Source organism: Pseudopipra pipra, chromosome 5, assembly GCF_036250125.1.
Source record: "Pseudopipra pipra isolate bDixPip1 chromosome 5, bDixPip1.hap1, whole genome shotgun sequence".
Classification (NCBI taxonomy): Eukaryota; Metazoa; Chordata; class Aves; order Passeriformes; family Pipridae; genus Pseudopipra; species Pseudopipra pipra.
Genome location: NC_087553.1, coordinates 30,611,608 through 30,639,273, shown reverse-complemented (window position 1 = coordinate 30,639,273; position 27,666 = coordinate 30,611,608). Strand labels below are relative to the sequence as shown.

Here is a 27,666-nt window from a genome sequence, read left to right as displayed (position 1 = left end):
CTGTATGAGGTATTTATGAAAACAAATAGTTCTGCTTCTTCTGTTACACTTGTAAGACACCTGGTTCCATGTTTGATTCTACATCGGCCAAGAGATTGTATCTAAGGCTATTGTTGTGTACTGAAAACTGGCCAACTTGGTTTTAATTTTTAGCATCCATAGAATCATAGAATTATCATAGAATCAACTGGGTTGGAAAAGACCTGAGATCATCAAGTCCAGCCCTTGATCCAACACTGCCATGGTTACTAGACCATGGCACTAAGTGCCACATCCAGTCTCATCTTAAAAACCTCCAGGGATGGTGAATCCACCACCTCCTTGGGCAGCCCATTCCAATGTCTGATTACTCTCTCTGTAAAAAATTTCTTCCTAATATCCAACCTAAACCTCTCCTGGCACAGCTTAAGCCCATGCCCTCTTTTCCTTCTGCTGGTTGCCTGGGAGAAGAGACCGACGCCCACCTGGCTACAACCTCCTTTCAGGGAGTTGTAGAGTGTGACAAGACATAGTAACTCGTCCTTCAAAATCACCCAGCGTTCCCAAATACCTGAGAACTTCTGTGTGCATTTGTGATTCATGGGCAGTTTTTTTGTTTGTTTAATTCCCAGCTACTGCTCAGTGAGGATGCTGCAGCTATTCCAATTTATATATGAAGCTCTTTGCATCTGCATGGTAATCAGTGAAGACTCCCAGCTCTTTGTAGCTTACTTAATAGGAAGGGTTGACCCTTTATTATATAAAATGCTTTAAATTAAAGAAATTTGGTCTGATTCTACCTCGTTGCTTTAGCATTTTGTAGTGCTTAAATGTTCCTGCTCTTGTAATATTCTATGTCATCTAGCATTTTTTCCCTCAGGAAAAGGCAATTCTTTGTTCCAATCTACAGTTTTAGGCATCGGCCTTCTGATAAAAAGGGCTGGCTTGGAACATTGTGCCTCTGCAGAGATCCCAGTGACTTCATAAAGCCTTCTTAGCAGATCCTTGTAAATAACCAGAAAATAGTTACTTCTCATACAGGATACATTTTTATTGCATTTCCTTTCCAAAGCAAGCTGGATAACCTAAGAAGGTTTTTGTTTCCTCTGTTAGTTTAGTGCCATTTTGCCAGCATGTATTATCTACAGATTTTGCTAGAAGTTGAGTACTGTATGGAGCCTCTTATCTTGGTCATTGTTAGTTTCTAAAGTTATCACTAAATCACCTTTTTTTCTTTGAATGTCCTTAAATTGTGAAAAAAGTGATGTTGGATGTGTGTAAAAAGACTGCCTTTAAATACCTCTGGAAAATTTTATGTAAAGCTAGTCTAAGTGCATTTTTAAATCTGAATGCCGGGTAGCTGATAATGGTTTTTCATTGCTCTGTTGTGCTTGTAAGATATGAGTCCATGCTTAAGCCGACATCAGCCAAGTGATTTTGGCTCCTTATTAATGATGTGTTACTCACATAACAAACATGCTGTTTTGGAGGAATGTCTGTGCTGCCTATGCAAAGGATGTCTGCTTAACTCTGCAAGTACGATCACATGAACATAATTGTGGGGTTTTTTCTGCCTAGAATATAACTTTTAAAATAGTTTGTAGTAATTTCTAGTACAACAAATTTTAGTATTTTCATCAGTTCATGGTGCCTGGTACTGACACTGGCACATAACTGAGATGACATCTCTTGTAGTGTTTTATTATATTCCACAGCTTAACTGCATTGAGTCCCCTTTATTTTTAGAAAGCTGAGACCTAATTTGTCACTCCAGTGTAAGAAAAAATATTCTTGGACTAACTTAAACTTTCAGTTATTTCCTCCCCACCTTTTCTCCAATACTTTTGCTTATTGCTGCCTAATACTGCTAAGACATTTTGTTTTACAGAGACCTTCTGTTATGGCATTTATCTGTTCATGCCTAACCCTTTTTATGATCAAACATCTACAATCAGTGTAGAAATGCTGGATTTCTCAATGTTTCCCAAACATTTTTGGATGCTTTTCAGGCATTTTGAGGGCTAAAAATCTATTATGTACTTGATTCCTATCTTTAAAGTACCTTCTCTTCTGACCAGTTACTGGAAACTGAGTCTAAAACACCTATTCACTACATATGTCCTCTGACATTTTGTTATTAATTCATAACATTGATGTTTTATCCCTGCATTGCACTGCCTCTTTCAATATTTCTCTGTTTGCTTCTACTAAATCTTTTTCTGGGGTCATCTGAAGGATGACATAATTAAAATACTACTCTCAAAGTAATTTGAAGCTCTCTTCTTGATTTTCTAGGTATCAAACAAGTACATAAAGTTATGTTTCTCTTCACTTGAAAACTTGGAATTCAAAATTTATCCACCCACTTGATTCTTGTCCCTCTTCTATGCAAAAGGAAATCCATTTGAAAGTTAGTTTGGGACTTCTGTTTTCTGTTGCTCTTGTTCCTTGGAATTGAAAACTTAAATTGCATAAAATTCACAATGTTAAGTCTACTCTGGCACTTTATATGCAATTTGGGGCACTTACCCTTTTAGACTGTGTATCTAGTAGCTGTTAAGTGTTCCAGACCATGTTAGTTCATTGCTGTGGATAGTATACAGTTGGGTGCGTCTTACTGATTGATTTTTGGTTTTTAAATGTCTCACTACAAGTCTCCTCGGGCCTTGCTTGCCTGCATGCCTTTAGAAAACTCTGTTTCAGTCAATTATCAAAAATCTTGTCTGTAATTCAGGGTATCACAGAATTGTTAGGGTTGGAAGGGACCTCTGGAGACCATCCAGTCCAACCCCCCCCACCAGGCAGGGTCACCTAGAGCAGGTGACACAGAAATGCATCCAGATGGGTTTTGATGGTCCCTCCAGAGAGGGAGTCTCCATGACCTTCCTGGGCAGCCTGTTCCAGTGCTCTAGAACAGGAATTCCGGCCATTTAAATCGCAGTTCGATTTATCCCGATGCCTTCATGAAAAGAATTCTTTTACTGCCCCTAGTAGTTAGCCCTGAATTAAAAACGGAAGATGCTTTTAAGACGGGCCTTTTCTGTGTGCCACTGCTGATGTTTTGCAGATTCTGGGTACCACCACCAGGAGGCAGCCTTGTCCAGGAACGAGACTGGATCTGTCAGAGATCCTCGAGGACTTGGCTGTGTGGTCAAATTTAACCAAGAGACGGGAGTAAGCTGCAGTTCTTTGCTTCAATTTGTAAGTACTTCAGAAAAAGGAGCTCCCAAGCAGGTCCAAAAGTGGTTGGATTTAATGGGTCAAAGGTTCTTATGTGGGGCTTGCCTGTTTGCTTTTAACTTTTGTAAGGTGTCTCAGAGATGTATGTTCATGTTTAAACCAAAAAAGCTCCACCCTCCCAGTTTGGGAAAAAATGAGTCGACAGAGGAGCATGTGACAAGTGTCATGTCTTTATATTTCAGTTCCTCACGACTACAATGAAGGCAGCAGTTACACATCCACCCGTCCCTCCCTCCCCACCCTTCCAGCTATTCAGTCCTGTAGGAAAGTTCTCTTCTTGTCCGATGCTGTTGTATTGGGTCTGAACTTCATCTGTCATGTCCAAGTTCTGTTGTACCAGAGTAAATCGTTGTGGCAGGTCCATTATAAGTCACAGTACTGACTGCTGTTTCAAGCCAGCACTGCATTTCTCAGTTACTCCAGTCTTTATGAATTTTAGCAGCTGCTCTGCTGTAATTTCTCAAGTGCTCATTCCATCCTCAAAACCAGTACAAAGTTATAAAAGACAAAATAGATATAGACTGCATTCCTCATCTGTAATAGAGGATGTATATTTTATTTTAATGCTACAATATAGTAAAAGTGACTTAAAGCAAACCCACTAGTAACCAGAATAAAGAAACAAATCGTGTACCCACAATACATAAAAGTTGGATTTATCTCCAGGATTGAGACAGCTACTAATTAGACATCAAACCCTGAGTTAATCTTCGTAGGCTCCCCTTATAGTCAATTGACATGGAAAAAATACCTACACAAGGCAGTCGATCTTATTTTAACATTTTATTGTATAGACTGTGTCACACAGTTGTTCTCTGGAGGTACATTTTCCTTCTCTGTGAAGGGAGGATGAAGATGAGATTCAGATGTCTGTATTGGGGTAAAGGAAAGCAGTCTTACTTTTTTTTTTTTTTTTTAATTTAGGAGAGTATCTATGTAAAAGGAAAATACTTCTCTTAAAATTTGGATAGAACTATTTTTGCTGTTTCTGCTAGCCTTCAACAGTGTGTAGCCCGTATATAGGAAATCTTGCTTTTCTATATAGAGTAATTCACATACATTTAATTTGTCACTTTGAATAAATTGTGTGTAGGTTTTTAATCTCACTTCATATTTAATCAGCCCTCCAATGCTAAAAGATAATAATTAAGCTATTTTGTTTGTTTCACTCAGTGTGTAGTCACAGGAGAAATAAGATATGTATCTTAGTAGCACCTCTTCTAAAATGAGCTCATGATTGTAACTGTTACTTCGAGGTACTTCTAGAAAAATTACACAATAAATTATGGTTTACTGAGCAATTTGCTCAGAATTATCTGAAAATTTAGATACAGTTGACAAAGATTGTTAGTTCCACTGTATGTAATGACAGCGGCTGGGACACTGCAGATCAGACAGTGGGAGCAATGTGGAAGCTGCATGAACTAAACAGCATGTTTGGCCAGCAATTTTCCATTGCATGGCTTCTGGAGAAGTAAAAGTTTATGGCCTGGTGTGCCAGTTTAGTAAATGATGTAGGTGAGAAGTGATAATCAATATATCACAAAGTTTTTCATCACCTGGAGGCACCTCAAGAGGTTGGAATGGCCAGTAGAACTGGAAACTTTGCCAACTGGTCTTTATGAAAAATAAGTAATACATACAGAAAACAATTGTTCTAATATTCAGCTTTACTGCTTGTCAAGATGATAAACAGTCTCAGGTCAGAGGTGATTTACCTTTTTATATAAGGCCAGTTTTGACAACTACTGAAGTTTACAATTCCTCAGCAAAAGAATGTCCCTAACCAGCAAAATATGAGATATTAAAAAAAGAGAAATTCTGGAAGAGCTGTTTTTTAGCATCTTTTCTACTAGAACTAATAAAATTCTAATCAGGTAAGTACAACAAAAAAATTCAATGAACAGTGAAAAGTGATTGTTGAATTAGGCTACTGCATTAAGCTATTACCAGGTAGAATAAAGTTTAACCTAAGTAAAAGATTAAACTATTAAAGCAGGATACTGTACAAACATATATTTCCTACTCACTAATGGTAACAAAACAGAGCTTAACAGTTTCAAGCAAAGATCAGTGTTTCTTAAACACTGCTAGTCATTAGCACTAAGTTTTCTAAACACTGCTAAAGTTTCTTAAACACTGCAAGTTTCTCATTCAAATATGTTTTATTTGTTTAAACAAATAATAAGCCAAGTAGCATTTTTCTGAAGTTAACATCAGCAGGAGTTACAGTGCATCAGAACTGTGCTGCAGTAGTGATCCTCACCATCTGCTTTAGTTAAGACACACTGATGATTTCAATTGAATAATTGAGGAAAAAATTTTCCTTGACCCCTAGTTAATTAACATTTGGTTGGTATAAGTAGCATAAGGCTTTATATCCTTCTTTTAAAATTTATTTTCTAATTTTTAATCCTGACTGGTTTCAGTATGGGTTCACTTGTTATTTTCCAAGAACAGATGTTTATAGAACTCCCTTTCCCACATGCTATTTTTCATACAGTTAAAATCCTGGCATTGGTGATGGGGAAACTGAGGTTGGCAGTGACTTCCACAAAATTTAGAATTTTAAGAAATAGGATTTCCTATCCAGAGTAGAAGACTAGTGCAAGCAAAATTCATGGGGAGTTTACCATAAGCAGAGGTAAGAAAAATGGCAGAGAAACTCCCTTTCTAGAGCATATATTTGTACCAAATCTACTAAAATAAACATGCTGTGTCTTGGCTGCATGGGTTACAATTCATGGACTTTATGTGGCCATATTTGTTGAAGAAAGATTTGAACTGAGCCCGAAGAAGCCACTGGTAAGGCACACAATGGCCTGTGAAGAGAAGAGTGGTTAGTATCTACACAGTGCTTAGCCAGTCCTTGTCCAGTGCAAGGACAAAAGCTTGAATTGCTGGAACTTGGTCAGTGTTTTGTTTCAATATGACTAAGATTTTAAGTCATGACTTTGTGGAAATGACACAGGAAATACAGTGATGCCTTTATCCTGCAGTCAAAACACCTGTCTGTGCTTTACCATGCCATGGTGGCTCCAGCAGCAGGCAGATGCTTGGGATCCCTCTGAGCTCGTCCTTACTGCGGCAGGCTGGGGAGCAAGCTCAAGCCCCAGCTGCTGCTCCCCACAACTCTTCATTACCTCCTCATGTTCCACCAAGCCCTTTTTCAAGCAATGGCTGCCCACTGCTGCAAGGAGAGTCTGCACCAAGCACTGCTCCTGATATCACATCTTGTTTGACCTCACGCTGCCTGCTTTTCTAAATTGCTTGAGCTGTGCACCCTCAAACGTGACCACATGCCAAAACATATAACACACCCCCTCACTTTCATGCTAGGAAAGCACCCTTCTCACAGCCTGTAATACAGTTTCACATAATTTCAGATACTTCAAATTATCTAAAAAGATAACACAAAAAACCCCAGAATGGCAAGTTGGATCTATAGGGGCACCAGAAAGAGTCCAAGGAGGACTGCTTGATGTGAATGTGGGAGTCTGCTCAAGAGGGAACTAGCCCCAGCTAATGTGAATATAAGCCATATATGTGCCCCTTATATTCCCACTATAAGTCTTTCTTAACATCAGGGACTTTTTTTTTTATTATTATTTACAAATACAAGTATGCCCTCTGAAATCAGGTAGTGTGAACCCACAGCATTTTTGCAGATTACCTGAGCTTAGACTGCCTTTGTTCAGAGTACCAGGTGTGAATAAGTCTAGCACAGGCTTATACAGACACACAAAACCAGCAACTCACATGCATAATTACTGTTCTCTAAACAACCTGAGTCGTGAAGATTCTCCAGTCCAGTTCACAGATGCCCCTGTTGAGACTCCTGTAAAATTAAAAGGATTTTTCTTCTGAATAAAAAAAAATATACAGAGAAGAAAGCACATTTCTGGATTTAAGAGCAAGCATCTTCTTACACAGTCCGTGTTGGAGTAAATGAACCATACCAAAGGTCAGTAAATGTCAATGTTCTGTAATTTTCAGCCTTCAGAGGATCAAAGAAATCTAAAGAAGTGGTTCAAGTTGAGACATTTGGCAAAATAATGAGGTGGAAAGCTTTCAAAGTTTTCTGGAGAAAAACCCTACAGTAATTGGACATAATTCTTAAAATCTTCATTTAGGCATTACTAAATAAAAATGCTGTTTCCTTTTCTGAGCTAATGAAATGTCAACAAAAGAAAATCGTGGTATAAAAACCAAAGAGCTGTTTTTCAGTTATTTTCAGGACATAAGAGGTTTGTTTATTCAAAAATCCGTGACACTAGCAAATAAGCTGTTCACTTTAAACAGTTTGACAGGTGTTGTTTTGGTTTTTGTTTGGTTTGGGTTTTTTTTCATTTTCAGCTGTATTGTACAATAAGTTAATTTTGCTAGAAATACACTACCAGTTCAGCACAGATTTTTTTTAAACAATTAATCTCCTTACCTGGCATACTTTTGTTGCCTTAGAGCAGCCCAAGGAACTGATCTTGAAAATGCCCAAGGAGATTAAAAGATAAGCTTCAGTCGATTGTTGAAGGATAATTTAGAACCCTAACTGATCAGTCATTTAGGGAATTTCATTGTTGTTGCTTCACCTCTTCAATCAGCCAGTCCAAAGGGATCTCATTAACATCTCACTAGTACCTCTAAGTGGGAATTTTGACTAGATTGTCACAGCTTCCAGAAATAATCTATTTTTAAGTGCTAAGTATATAAATGCAAATTGAGTGGAAACAGCTGTTATTTACATTCTGTGGACACGTGATTTCAGTCCCTGATGCACAGGGGAAGAAAAAAAGCGACTGAAAGACTGAAATGCCATTAAAGAAAATGGAAAAATAGGGATCTAATAAAAATACATGCAATGGACCATACTGTCAGGTGGCATAAATTGGTAAAGCTTTACAGGTTTGCCACCACAACATTATATAGCCCACCTGCCAGGAGGATGTGAAGAGCTCCATGTATTTCTTGGAGAAAGTGGGGGGAGGAGTTGAAAGAATGAATACACTGAAACAAGCATATGAACAAATTCATGTTTCAGCCTTTTATGCAGTGGCTAACAGAGAACCAGGCTGTTTTCAGAAACAGTCTCACAGAACAAAGCCCCCATTCACAACAAGATTTTGCTATGGACTTATGTTAGTTTGAGATTATGTTCTGGAAAAATTACAAAAGCTTCTGAAAAATGTAAGCAGCATATTCTAGACCAGTGTGCCTGAAAGTAGAGGGCTGCGCTGGAGAGAAAAGGAACCATAGTGTGAAATTTCCCCCTTTCAATGAACCCACTTTTTATGAGCCTGGCAGAGGCCCTCCTGCATGTCCTCTCTACATGGCCCCCTTCAGTCACCTGGAGCAGGTCCCTGCTGTCATGTGTTCCACTGGAAAGCTCACGCTCCCTCCTGCCACGCCTGCTTCTATCTGTAACATCACCAACAACCAATCAACTTAGAGTAGAAAGAAGTAACAGACTGTCCTCAGAAAAGGTTAGGCATGTTAAAAAACGTACACAAAACACGGCTGCTAATTTCATTTGGACCAAACCCACTCAGTCAAATCAGCAAGAAGAACGTGGGCCGGAGAATTAAGAGTGGGATTTTTTTGCTGGGATTTTTTTCCTTATAGGAGGAAAAGGAGTTGACATACTCAGCACAGTTAAAGCTCAAGCACCAGAGAAACGTTGATTCTTAAGTGTCTGTTGAGTGATTCCCTCCAAGATTAGTTCTGTTTGACTTAGGAATGCTTTGTGCCTGCCAGCACACAAAACCTGTCATAACACAGGGAAAGGTGGAACAGAAATTTCATTCTCGTTCCATTTCAGATACACTCTTGCCTGCTGTTCTGTCCTACGCAAACAATACATCCAATGTCTAAATGCATCCTTTAGTTCTTTCCCAGAATAAAGACTGATCTACAGCAGCATGTTTTGCAGCTTCCTTCCATCTAGCATTATGTGGCATGAAATGCTGGGGAAAAAGTCTACTGTGCCTCAGGCATCTTTCTGGATCAAATTTATTCGCAGAGGGATAATTTATCAGAGAAGTGAGCTCTGAAGAGACTACTAAACACAATGTTAAAATTTTGAAATACAGGGCAATGGCACTGAAAGTCAGAAAACATGTCTAGCCCAAGCTCACACTTTATAAAAGGCTTTGAATATTTTGTAATAATTATGGATATTATTTCCCCTCCTCTGTTAATTTATAAAGACAGAGATAATAACAAACTTCAGCAAATCTGAGTTTGGTTACACTGAGCCATCTGTTAATTCTGGTATATGGCAGTAGAGGGCATCTAAGGACTTCAAGTCACATATGGTAAGGGATTAAAATCAGATGGCTGAAGGAGTTAGTTCGTTCACCCCACCCCGTGACATCTTGCCACCTCACAACCAAACAGCTCTCGAAGCTGCTCCTGAACAATGGCAATTTTGAGCCATGCTGAAACTGGAGTTGATCTTAACACACCAGACTGAAAGCTGAAGTTGTTTAGGAGGAGATGCAGGAGTTAATGTTTCTTCCCTGCTGGAAGCAGTGGTCTGCCAGAGCCACAGGAAGGATGGTTTCAGACACAGTACAGGGGGAGATAGTAACTGCCTCAAGCAGTCTATCCAATTTTATCTACTACTGTTTGAGCTTTAATTTCCACATACCTGGCAAAACTGCTTACAGGAGCAGCAAGCAATTCTGGGAATGATAGGCCGTACCAAGAGAAGGCAAGCTGTGGACCAATGCTCTTTACTTAACCAGAAAGAGTAGACCTATGTCTACTTCCTCTGTTGAGCCTAAAAAATGCCAATCTGTCTATCTAGCCTGTGCTTCAGTTTATGTCCTCCCAGCATGCTAATCAGTTATAGAACAATGCCTCGAGCCATCCTAACAAAAGTCAAGCACGAATCCTGACAAATATAGAGAAGGTAGTTAGCTGGCAGCTAGCACTGTTTTCTTGTCATCTGTCCAGGTTTGTATGACATTCCACATCCAGCCTCTCTCTGTACTGAAGCAGGGAAAGCAGCCATGCCTATCGAAAGAAGCCAACACGTCAGAGGCAGGTTAAGTTCATTACCTGACATTAGTACTTAATGCACTAATTTGAAAAATGTATTTGAGCCCAGCAGCATATTCACATACCATGGGCAACATATTTTTGATTAACTATAAGAAGTTTAAAATTATATAAACATATTAGTAAATGTTGATTAGCCTGTTATTCAAACTTCTAATACAGCAACACAGCAGGCCTTATGCTGAAGTCTATTATAGCCTTAACCTGAAATTTAAAAGTGGCTCATGCCCAGGAAAAGGCTCTACAACTCATTTAATGATCCACAGCACTCCTGAAATGATATTCATGTGTCTGCTCTCCATGGCAGCACTTTCAATCATAAACACTTAATTGCGGGAATTCATCCACAAGGCCAAATAGTTCTGTGTGAATTAAACCATCTTTAATATAAGAATTAGAACAGTGATTTTAAAATAATCTTTTTCTGATGGGAGGCCATTTATTCACAGACATATAACCCAATTTCTTCTTCATCTTCATTTTCCTTTGTACTCAAATATCTCCCCTTTAGAGATAGCCACTTCATCACCTGTTTTGGTTTTCCCTATTAGTTTCAGAACTGACTCTTTGCCAACAATGGAACTTTAATTGCTTAAGGACTGGCCGAGCACAGCAGAGCTGCCTTCATGCCGTCTGTCAGGAAAACTTTTTTCACAGACATTACTTGCTTTCTGTTACTTTGGGAAGTAGGACTTGCAACTGGCAAGAAAACAGCTCAAGCCTCCTCAATCTTAAAAGGCTTGTTTTTTCTGGCAGCATCTAGAACAAGAATGCAAGATTTCACAGTGCTTTCAGCTATGCTATCTCTAGGATTTTTCTAAAACAAAGAGTGTATGTTTCTTTAAAAATCCAGAACTTCAAAGAGCGTGTTTCTGAACATGTGCATGTATAGGTGTATGTGTATATATACACCTATATGCTCCTTCTCAGCCAAAAGAACAAGGTAAATAAATATTACAGTCACAGCATCTTATACTATAATCTGAATATTAAAATCCATAGCATATATTCTCCTAGTAGTTGTTTGAAATGAGTGTACCAAAATAGTCCTTTCCAGCAGTCTTTTTTCTACTTTTTTTCTACTTACAGCTTATCCTTCAGTAACTGTCAGCAATATTTAGCTAGTGTTAGTCAGAGTGAAATTGGATAATTCACAAAATAACAAAGTAATAGACCAGAATTCTGCTGTTTATAAGGAAGCCTAACACAGTATAAAGTGAAAAATGCTGTGTAAATTATCTCTTTTTTTGTACTTAGTACCCTGTGTCACCACATTCTACTTTTCCTTTATGAGTCCATCCAAATTACTTTCAGTTATTTTGGTTTTACTTAAAATTGTAAATAGCAGAGAAACTAAGAAAGCACTACATTTAATTATTTTCATTGAAGATCCTAAGTGTGTCTAGATAACCTCTTACTCACTGCAGTTGAGGCCTTTAGTTTTAAACAGTAGACAGCACATGATGAGGTGAGAGCTGGACTTAAATGCCACCTTTTTCTGGTCAGTTCCATGCTTGTCGCTGGTTATTTACCTATCCACTGAACCAAAGGAAATGATCCTTTGTTATCTCAATGGCCTCTGAAAGAAAAGAATCTGGATGTTATTTCAGAGTACTACTCTCGTAGTGCCCTCTCTTGATGGTTTGCTTTTAAATTAAAAGTGCTGATTTTCTTTTAGAGCACCCCTGATTCATAGAAATTATTCACTGAATTTTTTGTTATTCTCCTTTACCAAATGCATATTCTCAAGAAAGACAAAGCATTCACATCTGAAGAGATAAAAATGACAGTAAATAAGGTGGCAGCTGGTAAGTAGTAAAATTATCTGGTATAAATCATAATTTATTTCATCAAAACATCCTATTCCTCAGAAAGCTGGAAAGAGCAGGGTGATCCCATTTAGGAAAACACTTGCTTTCTCTATGCTTTATTTATTATGTTTTAGGAACTCTTTGTGAAATAGGCAAACCTTCCTCCTGACTGCTAAGTGAGAAATTCTCTAAGTTCACATTGCAGACCTTGTTTGTGCTGTAGAGCTATAGTTAACCCATTCCAATTTGCTTGAACTAAAGGCTCAGTATTCATATTTCTCTGCTCGAGAACCAGACTGTAATCCAGAGAGGGAGGAACAGTGGCAGTTGTACACCGTTATTTAGATCAGTTCAGGTAAACAGTTGTCAAAATATGGTCAATAAGAAGAGGTGTGTCATATGCCATAGCTGGCCTTTAAACTAAAGGGGATTTTTTCCTGACCAAATGGTATGTCATAGATAATGGATATTCTGTGCTGCAACTTTGGGAAGTAAAGATGCAGACAGCAAGGAAAGGCCCCTTGTATTCCTCCAGGTAGCTAGATAAATCTAGCTTAATAAATCATTAAGTCTTTTCAGCATATCAGAGCAAATTCAGCAAAATCAGCTGGGTCAAAAACACATTACCCCCTCCTCTGCTTATATCATATTATATAAATAAATCAGCATGCTAGCTCTCCAGTAAACTTGGCATACTTCTCAGGAACAAAGTGAAAATAATTTCTAGCAACAGGCACTTTACAGGACTGTAAAAATGTTTTTGCCTCCTTCCTTGATCATGAAAGGGATTTTTGCCTAAAGGAAAAATAAAAAATAAATTCACTCATCCCTCCCTGTCTTGGGCACATATGTTTGAAATCAAGTCAGGAACAATATATTCTTCTGGTGATTTTCAAGAATTCTTAATGTTCATGTTTTCACTACTAATGTAAAACTCAATTAAATATATCTACAATCTGGATGATATACATTGAGAATCAAAATGTTCAGGAACAGTAGAAAGGATCTGGGAAAAAAAAATAGAGATTGCTTAACTTTGTGCCTTTCATCCCCAGTAAGGTGATATGCCTCTAAAATTGACTCAGAAGCATTCATAACTGTATATGTACAGGTAATGTTTGTCCTAGAATTGCTACCCCAAAACACACAGATTAAAAATAAATAAAGCATTGGGTTTGAATTGTACTTAAAAATTTTAAATCCCCATTTGTATATAGTTTTTATATTTGTGACTGTTTAGAAGAATTACTGTTTGTTATATGGCAAAGTAAAAAAACCTTATTTTGTTTACATGAAGGGAAGCTAGGTTTTCAGAATCTGCTCTTTTTTTCTCCATTTCACATCTTTCTCCTACTCCATTAGAATTTTTACACAGTAAAACATTTAAGGCAGACCAAGCCTGTATTAAACGTTCCAATGCCAATAGCTTTAAGTAGTTTCATGCACTACATATGGCCCAGAGTCCCAAAAGTAATTTAATTTAGTCACTTTTTCTTACCCTTAAAGCTATTTTTTTTTCTTCTCTGTGACTGTATGGAAGACTCACATAGATAGAAGAGAAAAACAGCAACAGAGAAACAGTGAAATTCAAACATACTTCAAGGAGCCCATAGCACTTATGGAAGTCTCAAGCCAGAGAATAAAGGTAACTGTGAACCAGAGTACTCTTATGAGGTGCCAATATTGTCATTTAAAGATTGATTTGCAGTTTTTAAGTTTGAATTTCATTACCCTTGTAAATTTATAAGATATTTAGTGCTGTTTTTAAAAGACAGTAAATTCTCTAGAAAAAAAAATTAACAGAATTCTGTTTAGGAAAGATCCTGCTGATATACTGCCTATTTAATTTTTATGCTACCTTTTTCATAACAATATCCTAAGTTTTAAGCAACAAATATTTATTACATTCTTCTGTTCTTGTTTCTCATTCACCACATAAATCATGGTCTTCCTCTCTCTGCCTTTATAGCAGCCAGCTGTGGTTTTAGAAACAAATTATTATGACTTCAAGTGATGAATAAACAGCAGAAGCAAAGGAAGTCTTGAGATACTGTCCACATACAAATTCCATTAATAACATAACACAGGCAAAGAGAACTACAACAAAGCTGTAAAAAAGCAGCTTTGCACCTAGGCAAGATGCATTCCATTTCTCCAAGATGCATTAGTGAACTTTAAATAAATAGCCCTAATTTGAACACTATGATATCAAAATAACATATTTTTGAGCAAAAGCTCTGTGCCTGCATATATGGAATTATTCTAGTAATAAAACTAGATCTGTATTATTTTTTTATTGTTCTTGTGAAAATAGCAAAGCCAGTGCCATTCTGTAAAAATTAATATAAGTTTTATGCAAGATCTCACATCACCGGTAGCTGAACTGTCAACTAAATTGCAAGGAGTACAAATGTATTCTCTCCCCTCTTCACATCTATCCAACAAAAAGTTAGTGGGGATTCTGCAAGAGTCACTGGAGGCTGGATCTGAGGCTATCTGAATTGCACGGACAAAAACAGGAACAAGAATGACCTTCAGGACCTAAATTGTTTTAAACCATTTCTGAGAATGCTTAAGAAAGACCGTGTTTGTTCCTCAGACCTCATTTTAAATCTGTGCTGCTGCCAGTGATTAAAACCACCTTTTTCATAAACTGAATAAATTAAATTCAAAAGCACTGAGGCATGACAAAAAGGTGAAACTATACTGACCAATATTTCACTTAACAAAGTAGATTTTTTTTTTCTCAGATGAATCTGCTTAATTACTAAATATAGCACTTATTTTTTAAGATAACTATTAACTCTCTTATTCCCTGATGCTTAAGAATTATAAGCAATAGCTGTTACAAAGTCCTTCAGGAACTGTTTTTTTTTTTTTTAAAATTGTTATTATTTTAAAGAAACGTCGAATTACAGGCGTTACTGGGGAGTACGACCCAAGGCAGCGTGTCCCTATGGGAGTTTTCTCCGTGCAGAGGAGGTGCCGGCTCCCTCAGCCAGACAGTCCAGCCTAATACATATTCATTTACCACTTTGATAACAAAGACTCCCTCCCCCCTCCCGGCCTGATTTTTAAGGAGATTATTTTGCACTTTTTTTTCCCCCGAGGGCTTCAAAAAGACACCCCTTAATCCTTCTCCCGTCAATTCGCGCTCCCAAACACCGCCGTGCAATTTGCAGGGAGCCCTGACCTGCAGATAAGGGCAGGGGTGAAACTATTACGGCTACTTTTCCTTTGTTTCCCCTCTTTTTTTTTTTCCATTTTTTTTCCTGCGTGTGTGTGTGTGTGTGTGTGTCTTTCTAAAGTTGGCTCGGGGCCGCCCGGGCAGCGACAGAAGGTGGCTGGTTACTGAGCAGCACCCGCGGCGCAATCAATCATCTTTACGCCGAAAAACAGCTTCGCGGTTATTAAAAATAATAATAATAATAATTAAACAAAAAAAAGAATCGGGGCGGGGGTGTGTGGGGGGAGACGATCGGCGCGCGCATCGGCGAGCAATGGCTGTTTGTAGCAACGAGGTATTTAGCGCCGGAGGGTGAAGGGGGGTGGAGACCAGGGTGGGGTGTCCCAGGAGCTTCGGCCGCCGCAAGTCCCTGGCACGGAGCTCCTGGCATCAGCCCCTGACGCGCTCCCGGCCCTGAGGGCGGGCCCCGCCGCCGCGCTCAGGTGCCCACGGCTGCCGGCGCCGGGCAGGCCGGGCACCCCTCGCCCCGCCGTCCCGGCCGGGGGCCGCGCTCAGCTCCCGCCCGGTTACCTCAGGGGGTCCCGCCGTGCCCGGCCCCGCCGGCCCGGTCCCCCCGCGGCCCCAGGCACTGACCTGCGCGTCGCCCGCGGCCCCGCGGGCGGAGGAGGAGGGGGGGGGGGGGCCGCGGGGCAGCATTCGGCGACCGCTGCCCCGGCGTGACAGGGGCGGCGGCTCGGTGCGTCGGCCCTGGCTGGCCGCGATCGCGGCGGAGGCGCCGGAGCGGGTTCTGTCACATGATGCGGTTCCTGGAAAGTTCCTGGAAAGCAGCCTTTGTATGTAACCATCCCGGGAGGGGGGAGCGGCGGGGGCAGGATGCCCTCGCCTCGCAATCAAAGGCGAGCAGACCGCCCGCGCCGGGAAGAGGGGGGGAGCGGAGGGTGTTGTTTCCCCAGAAGCACCATCCTTCTCCGGCAGCCTCTGTTCACCCCAGCACAGCCTCAACGCTTCTCCCCGGCGGCGAGTGCTCTGTCCCTGCGGCCCCGCAACGCCGCCGGGAGCCAGAACAACCTGACCACCCCATCTCCAGGCGGTGGCAGCGGCAGCCCCAGCCCCGTCCCGCCGAACCCGGGTGAGTCCGCTCGCCCCCCTCCGCTCGATGAGCTGCCGCGCTTCGAGAGCGGGCAGCCCGCCTCCCCGCTACCGGGACGGCGCTGCCGACTGGCGGGATGGGGCTCCCCCGCAGCCCACGGCAGGCTGCTCCGGCGCTCCTCGCCCCGGCCGGGGGATGCCCCTCTGCAGCCATCCCCCACCGCCTCGCAAGCCTTCCGTCCCCATCGAACTCCCGCGAGCGGCGGCGCTTCGCGGCCAGGCTCTCTCGGAGCTTCCCTTTCACAAGAGGTCGCGCCCGGACACCGCCGGCAGGGCTGCTCCCACCTGTGCTCGGCGGCCCCGAGCTCGCAGCCGCTCCGGTGACAGGCGCACCTGCGCCCCGTCCCCGAGCCGGCAGCGGGAGCTTCTAAGCGCAGCGGAAGAAGGGGATGGGCTTTGCCAGGGGGTTGCTGCTAGTGCATATGTTAAGATAGAAACCCGGCAGAGCAGCCTACCAGTTGCCACTATAGTTCAATTTGGAAAAGTTTCTGAGCTCCGCCATAGAACTTGTTACGGGAGGAACCACCTCGGCATAATGCCTCACCTGGCGGCTGCTGCGCACCCGGAGGCAGAGACTCTGCCCGGTTCGCAAGCACCAGCGACGGGTCCAGGTCTTTATGGGTCTCCCTCCACCCCAGCTAAGCCGGCTAGGCTCCCCCTCACTGGTGCTGCCCGGCTTTGTATTGCTCCTGACGTGACGGTGCTCCTAGTAGAGGAGAGGCTCTTTTTGTCCCTCCCGTTCGCTTCGGCCGAGCGGAAAGATTTTTTTTTTCCTAATATCACATTTAACAGAGCGGGAAAAGCACATTTCCTGCCCCCGCTAATTATATCGCACCCTCCACCATGCTGCCCCTTCCCGTTCCCAGCGGCCAGCGAGCCCCCGGAGCTGGCGTTGCCCGCGCACCCACTCCGCAGTTTCTCGGACACGCAGCTGTCCGAGAGAACCTCTCCCACCCCGGGAGCACGGCCCAGGCCAGGCTCCCGTTCCTGGAGGTACGAGTTGCCGTATGATCTTACTGAAAAGCACTACCGTACCGTTCCTACGCACCGCAGCGTGCAAGCCGGGCAGGGCCGGGGCTGGTACTGCCCCACTCCGTTGGTTACCCCTCTTCACTCATACCTTTACGTGCTCGGCTCTCCCTTACGACCTCCTCCCTCCCCAAACGCCCCCGCCTCGGTGCTGCCGGCCAGGTTCGCCTGCCCCGGCAGAGGCGGCGGCGCATCAGCAGGTTTGCCCTTGCAATAAAGCGAGACCACCTTCGCGGGCCGCCGCCTCTGCCGCGTGCCCGGCGGAGGGGAGCCGAGGACAGGCTGTGTGGTGGGGGGAGGAGATGTCCCTCCCCCGCTCCGCCGCGAGGTGATCTCTCGCCTCGGGTTCCTCCTCTGGATGCTGGGAAGTTCCGAAGCGGGATCGCCAGAAACACACGGGCTGCGAGAGGGAGCGCCTCTCGCGGGGCTCGCCGCTAACCACGCTGTCTCTCCGCTCGCAGGCGGCACCCGGGCTGGGGACCGGGACCATGTACCCGGCACGGCGCTGAACCCCGCGGCGGCGGCGGCGAAGCGGAGCCCTCCCCCGCCGGCAGCCCCCGACCTGCGTGCGAGCGGGGCCGCGCCCGCCGCCGCCGCCGCCCATGACCCTGCGCTCCGCCGAGTCCCTGGAGAGCGCGGAGAGCTCCCAGGAGCGCTGGGGGCACCGCGAGGCGGCGGCGCCCGTTGCCGAGGAGTCCCGTGAGGCGGCGCAGCTGGCCGCGGCTATGGAGGAGCTGCGGCGGGCAGGTAAGCCCGGGCGGCCGGGAAGGGGAAAGCGCCCGGGGCGGCGGCGCTCGCCAAGGCTCCCCGCTCCCCGCCGTCCGCCGCGCCGCGGTCTCGGGGGAGGCGGGGAGCCTCGCCGGGCCGAGAGGGGAAGCGGGCGGCGGGGCGACGCTTGCCCATCGCCGCCCGGTGCGGCGGGGTCGCGCTCCCGCGGCGGAGAGGGGCGGCGGCGGCGGCTCCGACCTTCCGCGGGCTGCGGCGACGGCCGAAGCGAAAGCGCCGGCAGCGCCGCGCCCCGGCGGCAGCCCAGGATCGGCGGCCGAGAGAGGGCCGGGCTCTGCCGCCGGCCGGGGCGGCCGCCGTGCCGCATCCCCTCGGCCCCGCGTACCTGCGCTCCGCTCGCCGGCGTGGCGGCGGCTCACCCGGCCCCGCAAGACGCGGGGCTTGGTGGCGGGCGGCTGGAAGGGCTTTTTGTGTCCATCGCAGCCGCCCCGCCGGAGTTGTTTTCTTACCCCTCTCTGTTTCCGATCGCTACACAAAGCTCATTTTAACAGCAGCCTGCCCGGAGTTGCTGGGCTCTCTGCGGGCTGCTAGCCTGTGCCGTGCGGACGCCGCGCCGGCCCCGGCGGGAGCGCAGTGGGGAGCCGCGGGACGCGTCCCTGCTGCCTCGGGGGCGGCCCGCCGGATCCGCGGCTCCCGTGTCTGCCTCGCAGGACGCTGCGGGAAAGTTTGTGCCTGTGTATGCATAGATATGAAAATAAAGAGTGACCTGAACGACTCTGTCAGAACGAGACGCATTGTAAAGCAAATGGATTTAAATAGCAAATTAAAATTTTATTGTGCCTGCAGGACTTTAGCTTTCAAACAACAAAGGAAATGGGTGACTACAAGTATATCAGTTAAAGAGCAGCTTTTTAAACAAACAGGAATAAACAAATCCCTTTTTTTTCTCACTTTTTAACAGGATGGTACTGGGGCAACATGACTGTTGCTGAAGCCAAAGAGAGATTACAGGATGCCCCCGAAGGAACCTTTTTGGTTAGGGATAGTTCACATTCAGAGTATCTACTGACTATTTCAGTAAAAACATCAGCGGGACCGACCAATCTACGTATAGAATATCAAGATGGCAAGTTTAGACTGGATTCTATCACTTGTGTCAGATCTAGACTTAAACAGTTCAACAGCGTTGTGCATTTGATTGAGTACTATGTTCTTATGTGCAAAGACAGAACTGAAACACCTTCAAATGGAACAGTTCATCTTTACTTGAACAAACCCCTCTATACGTCCGCTCCATCTCTGCAACACCGCTGCAGAATAGCTATAAACAAGAGTACAAATCAGATCTGGGAGCTGCCATTACCAACAAGACTAAAAGAGTACTTGAAAGAGTATCAATACCAGGTATAAATATATTTTCTAAATGCCTCTAACATAGAGTAACTTTTGAATGCAATTCTTAAAATCAGCCAAAGAACTGAGTAACTACTTGTACAACTCCACATGGAATTCACTATCAAAACAGTGGCAGTTCTGGGGAAAAGGTTTTTATTTCAGATGCCACAAAGGGAGACTTTATGTAGGATAATCCCAACTTGCATCCTTGAGGGTTCAACAAGGTGGCATGCTATTCTTGCAAGGAGAGAGAAGTCAGGAATCTGTCCAGATTGTGTTGCTTTGTCAATGGCATAAAAATGCTGCACTAACTATCAAATGCTTACTGAAGCAGTGGGACTGGGAGAGACTGCAGAAGTGGTCAGAGACGTATGAGAGTTCACAAGTATCTCACTTGTCTGATTCCAAGATTAATTTGGTGCTGGTGTTCATATAATCCTAAAAGCTTAACTAGATCACACTGTGATAATCTTGCTGAAGTTATGCAACTAATCAAATCCAGTCAGAAAATGATCATGTATTCAGTTTTATTGAACTATTCTCTTGCTTTTCTGCAAGCAAAGGAGTACTGTAAGTAATCAGTTTAAAACATTGTTTTTCAAAGTTCTCTAAAGGCTGACCTTAAGAAGAAATGCCACATCTTTCACAGGAACCCAGTATGTTGCTGATTATACCAGATTGGTATCCCAGAATCCTTAACATGTTAACATCTTCACAGTGGTGATATATCCATGTTATTACTATTAAGCCTTTTTTGGTTGAGGCTTTAAGACTGTAGGCTGCAGACTTGCAGTTGCTCAGTTCCAATGTCAAAACATGGATATCAGCAGTTACAGCTGTCTTTCTACAGTGTAGAATGTTTTCTTCAGCTTGTTTCCCAAAATATGGGGAAATAGGATTTGGGTTTTGTTTGTTTGTTTTGTTTGTTTGTTTGTTTGTTTTGAGGTGGTTGGGTTTCTTCTTTCCTTTTTTTTTTACTTCTAATTCACCATTGTAGCTATCAGACTATTACTCAATAAAGTAAATCAAATTGCACAACAATCTCCCAATTTTTGTATGTATCGATTTGCTATTATTGAGGAAACAGGGCTCTTATGAACCTATACAATTTTCCTAGCTAATACTTAGATAAATGCACATGTATCAGTGAGGATGAATACTCCTGCTTTGCCTTTGTGGCATAGCTGGATTACGTTCAGATTAGTGGCTTAGAGGCTGCCTGCTGAATTCCTGTAGTTAAGTATTAGCATAGGACCTTGCTTTTTCTGTTACAGCAGTCTTCCAAATGGGAGGAGGGGACCAAGACCCTCAGTACCCATTCCTCAGATTAAATGTGAAGTATTTAATAGAAGAAATACTCAGGATGAGAATAGCAGCAGAGCAGTAAAGAGAGACAAGGACATAGATTCATCCTCAGTCAACAAATTCATAGGTTTAGCTCTTTCCCTAGCTTATTTGTTAATTAAAGCAAGGACCTGTGCTTGAACAAGGAGGATTGTCAAGACTTGCTATAATTGAGCTCTGCCCAGGCTGAAGTAGAAATAACATAAAATAATCTTCTTGTTTTCTTTGTGATTTTACTGCTCTGTTGTACCGTTCTCATAAACTTTGGGGCACTGACCAGCTTATCTGTGGCATCTAAATTCCCAATATTATCCTCTCAATTTTTCAGTAACATGCTGGCAGAAATGAGTAGAAGAGCCATTCAGGAAAACAAGATACCAAGAACCTGAGGCAGAGTGGATGGTTCCTTGGTATGCCAGATACTTGATATGTTCTCTCTGTGGAAAAGGCAGCTTTTCTCCTCCTCCTCCTCCATGGATTAAATTTTCTGTCCCCATTTTTAATGCAAGCTTTAGTGTAGAAATGGGGGGAGTTTTCTCCTGAAAAACAAAACAAAGGATTTTGTTATGTAACATTTTCCCCCTGTCCTGCCAAAATGTAGTTGGAAATTTTTCACATTACATGGTGACCACCCTTTGGTTCCCATCCCAGAAGACTTGTATTCCAGGTATGTGTTATAATCACACAATTTTTCTCGTCAGCCTTGCTAGGATCTGCCACCCTAGGCTGAGGAGCTTTTCCTGTGAGCAGAGCCTGTGAAAGAACCATATGCCTGGGAACACTTTTCATTCTGAAGAATCTGTTTTCTCACAATTCTTGTCTAGCTCTACCTTGCAGTGAGAGAGCTGCTATATGGAATAACTTCTGTCACAGTTAGAAACACTCTAATCTGCTGCTATGTTAACCTTCCACTACCGTGCATTTTCAGTCAAGGTGATATGCTTGGAGTCTCAATGATAAACACATAATAATTCCTCCCTGGCTAGCCCCTGGCCTGAGGATTTAAAATCATGAATACCAATGCTGGAGCAAGCAGACTGAGAGGATAAGTGCAATGAGACTGTATATTGCAAATATAAGAAATAATTTATGGCTTATTGCTGGCAGCCTACTGTAAGCACACATAGGCCAAGTGTACCCCACGGCAGAGCCAAGCTCTGAGGAGCGACATGAGGCAAATGCAGGGAAGCTTGCTGGGTTTCTTGATAGCAGTTCTCCAAAGCACAAGGGCAAATGGTAGGCTGAGGATGAGGAGTGCTAGTAAAGTGAAAGGTGGTGATTCTTGTAAATAATCAAGATTAGTTACTGTCATGTGGAATCAAGTCACCAAACACTAAGCATACTGACTTCATGTCATTTGTATTAATTCCTGTGAAGAAAAGCAGGGTCTGTAGCTATGGTGTGCTCGAAGCAGTGAACAGTATTTTAAACAGACTGGAGGGGGAACTAGTCCTCTTTGCATGAAAGCGCGGTTCTTGTCCTCATTAGGATGCCAGTCCTAGGGTTGATGCATTGCACTAGTAAAACTAAACTGCACTATAGCTTGCTGAAAGCTTGGCTTCTTTCTAATGCAGCACAGAGGAAGGACTTGTTCTGGTACAAAAAATCCAAGGATAGCACATGATTGGATTACAGTGGTGCAAAGATCTTGCATGTAGACTTTGTGTATTTTTAGTCATGATCATGTTGTTCAAATATTTTAAAAAAGTTTCAGTGCCTTTTTTCTTTTTTTTTCTTTCTTTCTTTCTGGATGTTGTGGCTTGTTTGCAGCACTAGCTTTTAAATTGCTGGCTCTTCAGATTCCAAAAATTACTTCCAACTGATATATATCATCTTGAATCCTAGTACAGAGTGTTCAGTGAAGCCAGTTTCACACATTCAATGCCCATGAGTCAACCAAAAATCATGATAAGGACTTTAATCCTAAGCCTTTTTTCTCACCCCCATGTGTTGGTTTAGTTTTTAGTTTTTGAGTCTTGAGGTTTCAGATTTTCCAGCTTGTACCTGGAATGTTAGTTGCTGAAAACATCTTTATTTTAATTAAAGGAAAACTGAGAATCCTACAATCCTAAAAGGTGATGCTTAAAATAACCCCAAACAACCAAACCAAATGTAATTGCAAGATGAATGATGAAAATAGAATTGGTGACATTATTTCATTTAGCACTAAACCTAGCAGAAGTGTGAACTATGGCAGCATTTTAGTTGTATGGGTACTTTCCTGCTGGTAGTGTTATCACCAGAGACAGAAAATGGTTCAAATACAAGATGAATGGGTAGAGTGGAAACGTATCCAAGCAGCTGCACCCAGTAATTTACATTAGAAGTAATTTTATTTTAATGTGATCTCGTCTGTATTGTCCTTATTATATTTTATGTAACCCCATTCTACACAAACAATATATAATTATTAGCAAGAAGGAAAAATTGTTCACTAGAATATGGAGGCAGAGGGTTTTTTTAATATCTTAAAACAATGCAGAACTTACTCTTCACTAGAAATGATGGAGCTTTATAATCCGAGACTCTTACTAAGTCTCATCACCTTGAGGAAACAGAATCTACATACAATACAAAGGACAGGGTTCTGTAGTTGCATGAATTCCTGTACCTTAGCCAGCTCCCATGTCTTAGCAAAATGTTCCTGCAGGTAAATTATCTTGTTAAAGATTGTAAAAAACTTTATTTACTTACATGTTCTATTCAAGAGCTTCTTCTTGTATTCCTGATAACAATCCTATGGATTTTTCCTTCGTCTATAAGCTTAGGCTCTAGCGGAAAGTAAGTCGAGTGGTGTCAGGGCTTTGCTCTCCTTAAGCCAAAACACATGATGGAAATGGGAAGAGAGATCTTTAGACAGGGGTAACACGTCTAAGGGTCATTTAAAATAAAGTAAAATAAAATTTCTGCTGGCTTCACTGTCATTAAAATGAATCTAAGTGTCATATTTACTGCTAGAGGAAACAATGGCTTAAGGGATTCTAAAAATGGTATTGTTAATTCTCAATCATAAGAAACTTTATCAAAACGAGGAATTTTATTTAGATAAAACTATAGAAATAAAAGAAACTTTTAGTATCTAAACCAAACAAATTCCAAATAGAATAACCAGAAATTAGTTGAAAGTTCTGAGCTTGTTAGTTCTTTATATACAAAGGAAGTGAATACGACAAGCTACTTTGGTATCTCAGCCTAGCTTCTGAAAACCACTTCTTTATTAGTGTTAAATTCAGCAGGTCTCAGTATTTTGCTAAGCCATTAGAATGACTGAAAATGCCTGGAAACAGCATTCCATTTCAGTCATCATGGTCTGAGCTCGCTTTACAACAAAGTGATTTGCCACAGTAGTGCTGAAATGGAGTGATTTCTACAGTGGGCTGAATATCTCTGAAGGGGACCGTGAGGCAGAGTTGGTGCTGCCTAAGGCCATGAAGGGTATCAGGTGCTGACCATTGCTGGTCCTTATGTGCTGCCTTAGACAGAGGGCACACTACAAACTAGGTGAAATACAGCTGCCAGGAAAACAGATGAGGAACTACTTTGCTTGCTAAGGAGGGAATTTCATGTCTGAGAAGGGACTGAAGGGAAAGAACGTGGAAGAGTCAGCAGCTTCTGTGAGAGGTGGCACTTCTCACAAGGTGTATCAAATAACTAACCATCAGGATGAGTATGATACTGAAATGTCCTATTAGTAGAGATTAAAGGTCCAGGGGGATAACAAGTATCAGCACAGTTTGAATCCACATATAAACAAAGTCCATCTAGATAACTAAATTTCAGGAAAAAAAAAAGCTTCTAGCAAAATCAGTCTGTCCTGGTGCCAGGGTTACCAAACCAGGGGAGGGATTAACTGTGTTTATTAATCAGGTTATCTACAGGGCTTTGAAGCAGCCAGTGCCTCTGACAAAGTCTATAGAAATGTAAAAACATATCACCATAATTATGGTGTTTAATCTGCCTGATAAATTGTGAATTTTTTTCTACTTAGATCCTGTTTTAAAAAGGGATTGCACCTGTGTTACATTTTGTTTTCTTCCAGAGCTGAAGCCAGTAACTCTCCAGGAACTGAAATACCAAAATAATACCACTCCTTTCTATGGTATTAAGGAGGAATATAATACCAGAGCAAAAGCTATTTATATTAGCATAGGAGGTGGTTGGGCACTGGAACAGGCTCCCCAGGGAAGTGGTAACAGCACCAAGCCTGACAGAGTTCAAGAAGCATTTGGATGATTATCTCAGGCACATGGTGTGACTCTTGGGGATGATCCTGTGCAGGGTTAAGATTTGGACTCAATGAGCCTTATGGGTCCCTTCCAACTCAGCATATTCTGCGATTCTGTGAAGGCATTTAGTAGGAAAAACTTCAAGCAGATGCTATCCAGGAAAAGTTTAGTGCTGAGTGCTGCAAAGAGCAAAATACATTTAACCCCCCCCCCACAAACTCAATGGTTCTGGTTTGATTTTTCTTTCACTAGCAGGCAGGGTTTATGTAGGTAAATCTTTTTGATTCTGGTCAAATTGTTCCATAATTGAAGTTTCATATTTGAGGTTTGCAATTTGGTGCACTGTTGGTTAACAAATAATAAATGCAGAGGTATGTTAAATGTGGGGAAAGATTCAAAGCTCCACGCAAATTCTTCTTTTGAGATTATTTGGATCAGGCTTGATAAGAGGAGTTATATAGAAAATAGTTGTAAATCTGGTAGCTGAAAGCTGTAAAATACCTTTTCAGAACGCTTTGTTACAGTTTAACTGTATCTCTTCAGGTTGCAGCCCTAAAATAGGATCTGTTCAGCTGAGTCCTGTACCCACACTATGTTTGTCTCAGGGGGGGTCTCCAGATTTGAGAGATTGCTCCAGACACCTATATTACATGTCATACATTTGCTTTTTTCTTACCCAGTGTGCTGTTTGATGCATATGCAGAGCAGAATAAGTTGTGGATCGATTGTTACTGTTCAAGGGATTTAATTTGGTCCATTTTCTTTAGGAACAGAAACAAGACTGAGCTGCAATTTTCCATCTGTAAAGTGGGCAGTGGACTCAACATTTTGTAATTTATCAGCATAGGGTGAAAAGTGGCTTATATTTCATTTAACATTAGTAGGAACTTAAGCTGCAATGATGGCAGTATCTTTGGCTGCACTGGTAGAAAGAGAGAAGTAAGTTAAGAAAGTGAGATCCTTGTCTAACTATATTGCAGTGGAAGTGGCATCACAGCTCCTTCGTGAGCTGAAGTGCTTCAGGCGTGTGTTGTCTTCAAGAGAAACTGGCTGTGAGAAGATAACTGTTTTCTGGAAATTCATCTGTTTAACTCCCCTGATGGAGGATGCAGTGCCTACTGCAGGCTGGTTCACTAGCCTGAATGCAGGCAGGTTTCATTTTGAAAGGGAACAAAACAGAGTAAGTGAAATTTTAATTGAAGGGTTTGTCCAGTTCAAATCCTAAAAAATGGAAGATTACAAAAAGCAATAATTACTCTCCCCCTAAATAAAGCCAACCTTCCAGTCTTTCATGTAAAATGCTAGAGAACCATTTCATATGCTGTAATTTGCAAACAAAATAAGTTGGTTTTGTGAAAAGGCTTCAGACTTGAATCTTAAATTCATTTTAGTTATTTGTCAATGTTTGATTTTCAGGCTAATTAGTGAATTTTCTTTGTTCTCACATTATTAAAATGGTGCTTTACATTTAAAAATAACTTCATAAGTCTGGAATAAATAATAAATAATAAGAGAGTTGTAATATTTCATCTGTCTCCTCAAAGTATTTTTAAATTAAAAATAAACAGAGAACTACATTAATTCATGTATTTAAAGAAAATGGACTAAAAATTCTGAGACATACTGAGTCATGTTTGGCAAATATTAATTACAAGTTTTTTATTACAATTCATTGGAGTTTTTTTTCTGGAATGTATGCAAACGTTTTGCATTTGATGCCTGTTTCTTTTTTATAACTACTTGTCACTCAACTTTTTGCTACAGATTATTTATCTCAAAGTAAACAGCATTAAGAATTCACTGCAGTACTGCTAATAAACACTTATTTTTATTATTGAAACAAATGTAAATGTATAGACGCTACAGTGTCACTTTAAACCTGGTTTAAGATATTTTAAAACTTTCTGTGCTATATTTTACCTACATGCTGGACATGCCTTTTAATAAAATAATACTTTTAAGGAAGTTCATGATGTGTCACCTATTTTGTTTTCATTCTTCTCTTTGAACTGCATTTAATTTAAAGCCTTTATTGTTTAAATGAATGGAAATCATGGAGTATCAGAAAAATTAAGCAGCAGCCCAGCTGGTCCCCTTCAGTGATGCACTTCAGTCCTGCCCATCATCTTTTCTTAGGAACGATAAGGAATTATTTTTGGAGTAGCAAATGCCACCTGAAGAGTGACACCCCCTCCCAGCCCACCACCTAATGCCCTCAAACCCTGCCAGCACCCGGCACAGCATGCCTAAATTTTGGTCTACAGTTTGGGCAAACTTTCCATACCAAAACCTTCCCTTCCTTGGCACCAGCTTGTTGTTTGGTGACTGGCACAGGAGACCTGGATGTTGGCATTACGGACACCCACGCTTGCAAAGGGGAGTGCAATTGGGACCAGGGTGAGGAGAAAGAGGGAGGAAGGGAAGGGATGGGATTATTGTCTGGGACAGCAGTAGACAGCAATGGCTTGCAAGACCCTCATCTTACCTGAAGACCACCAAGTTTGGCCCACCCTGACACATA

The 27,666-nt window shown here is 42.2% G+C and overlaps 2 protein-coding genes across 3 annotated transcripts; one reads left to right on the top strand and one right to left on the bottom strand.

Annotated features, from left to right (window-relative positions):
- Window positions 1-3,985: 3,985 nt before the first annotated feature.
- Window positions 3,986-16,959, bottom strand: LOC135415240 (collagen alpha-2(I) chain-like). Its single transcript, XM_064656899.1, has 6 exons — window positions 16,952-16,959; window positions 16,711-16,792; window positions 15,910-16,473; window positions 8,564-8,634; window positions 7,006-7,057; window positions 3,986-4,089 (listed from the first exon to the last, which is right to left on the bottom strand). Exons 1-6 carry the CDS (start codon window positions 16,957-16,959, stop codon window positions 4,003-4,005), a joined length of 864 nt encoding a protein of 287 aa, XP_064512969.1. The 3' UTR covers window positions 3,986-4,002.
- On the top strand, window positions 16,328-27,110 carry SOCS2 (suppressor of cytokine signaling 2). Of its 2 annotated transcripts, XM_064655460.1 has the most exons (3): window positions 16,328-16,405; window positions 17,916-18,201; window positions 19,142-27,110. In XM_064655460.1, exons 2-3 carry the CDS (start codon window positions 18,057-18,059, stop codon window positions 19,588-19,590), a joined length of 594 nt encoding a protein of 197 aa, XP_064511530.1. In that variant the 5' UTR covers window positions 16,328-16,405; window positions 17,916-18,056; the 3' UTR covers window positions 19,591-27,110. The 2 variants fall into 2 exon arrangements, with proteins under 2 accessions (XP_064511530.1, XP_064511529.1); XM_064655459.1 differs by lacking the exon at window positions 16,328-16,405 and having other exon boundaries at window positions 16,498-18,201.
- Window positions 27,111-27,666: the final 556 nt, after the last annotated feature.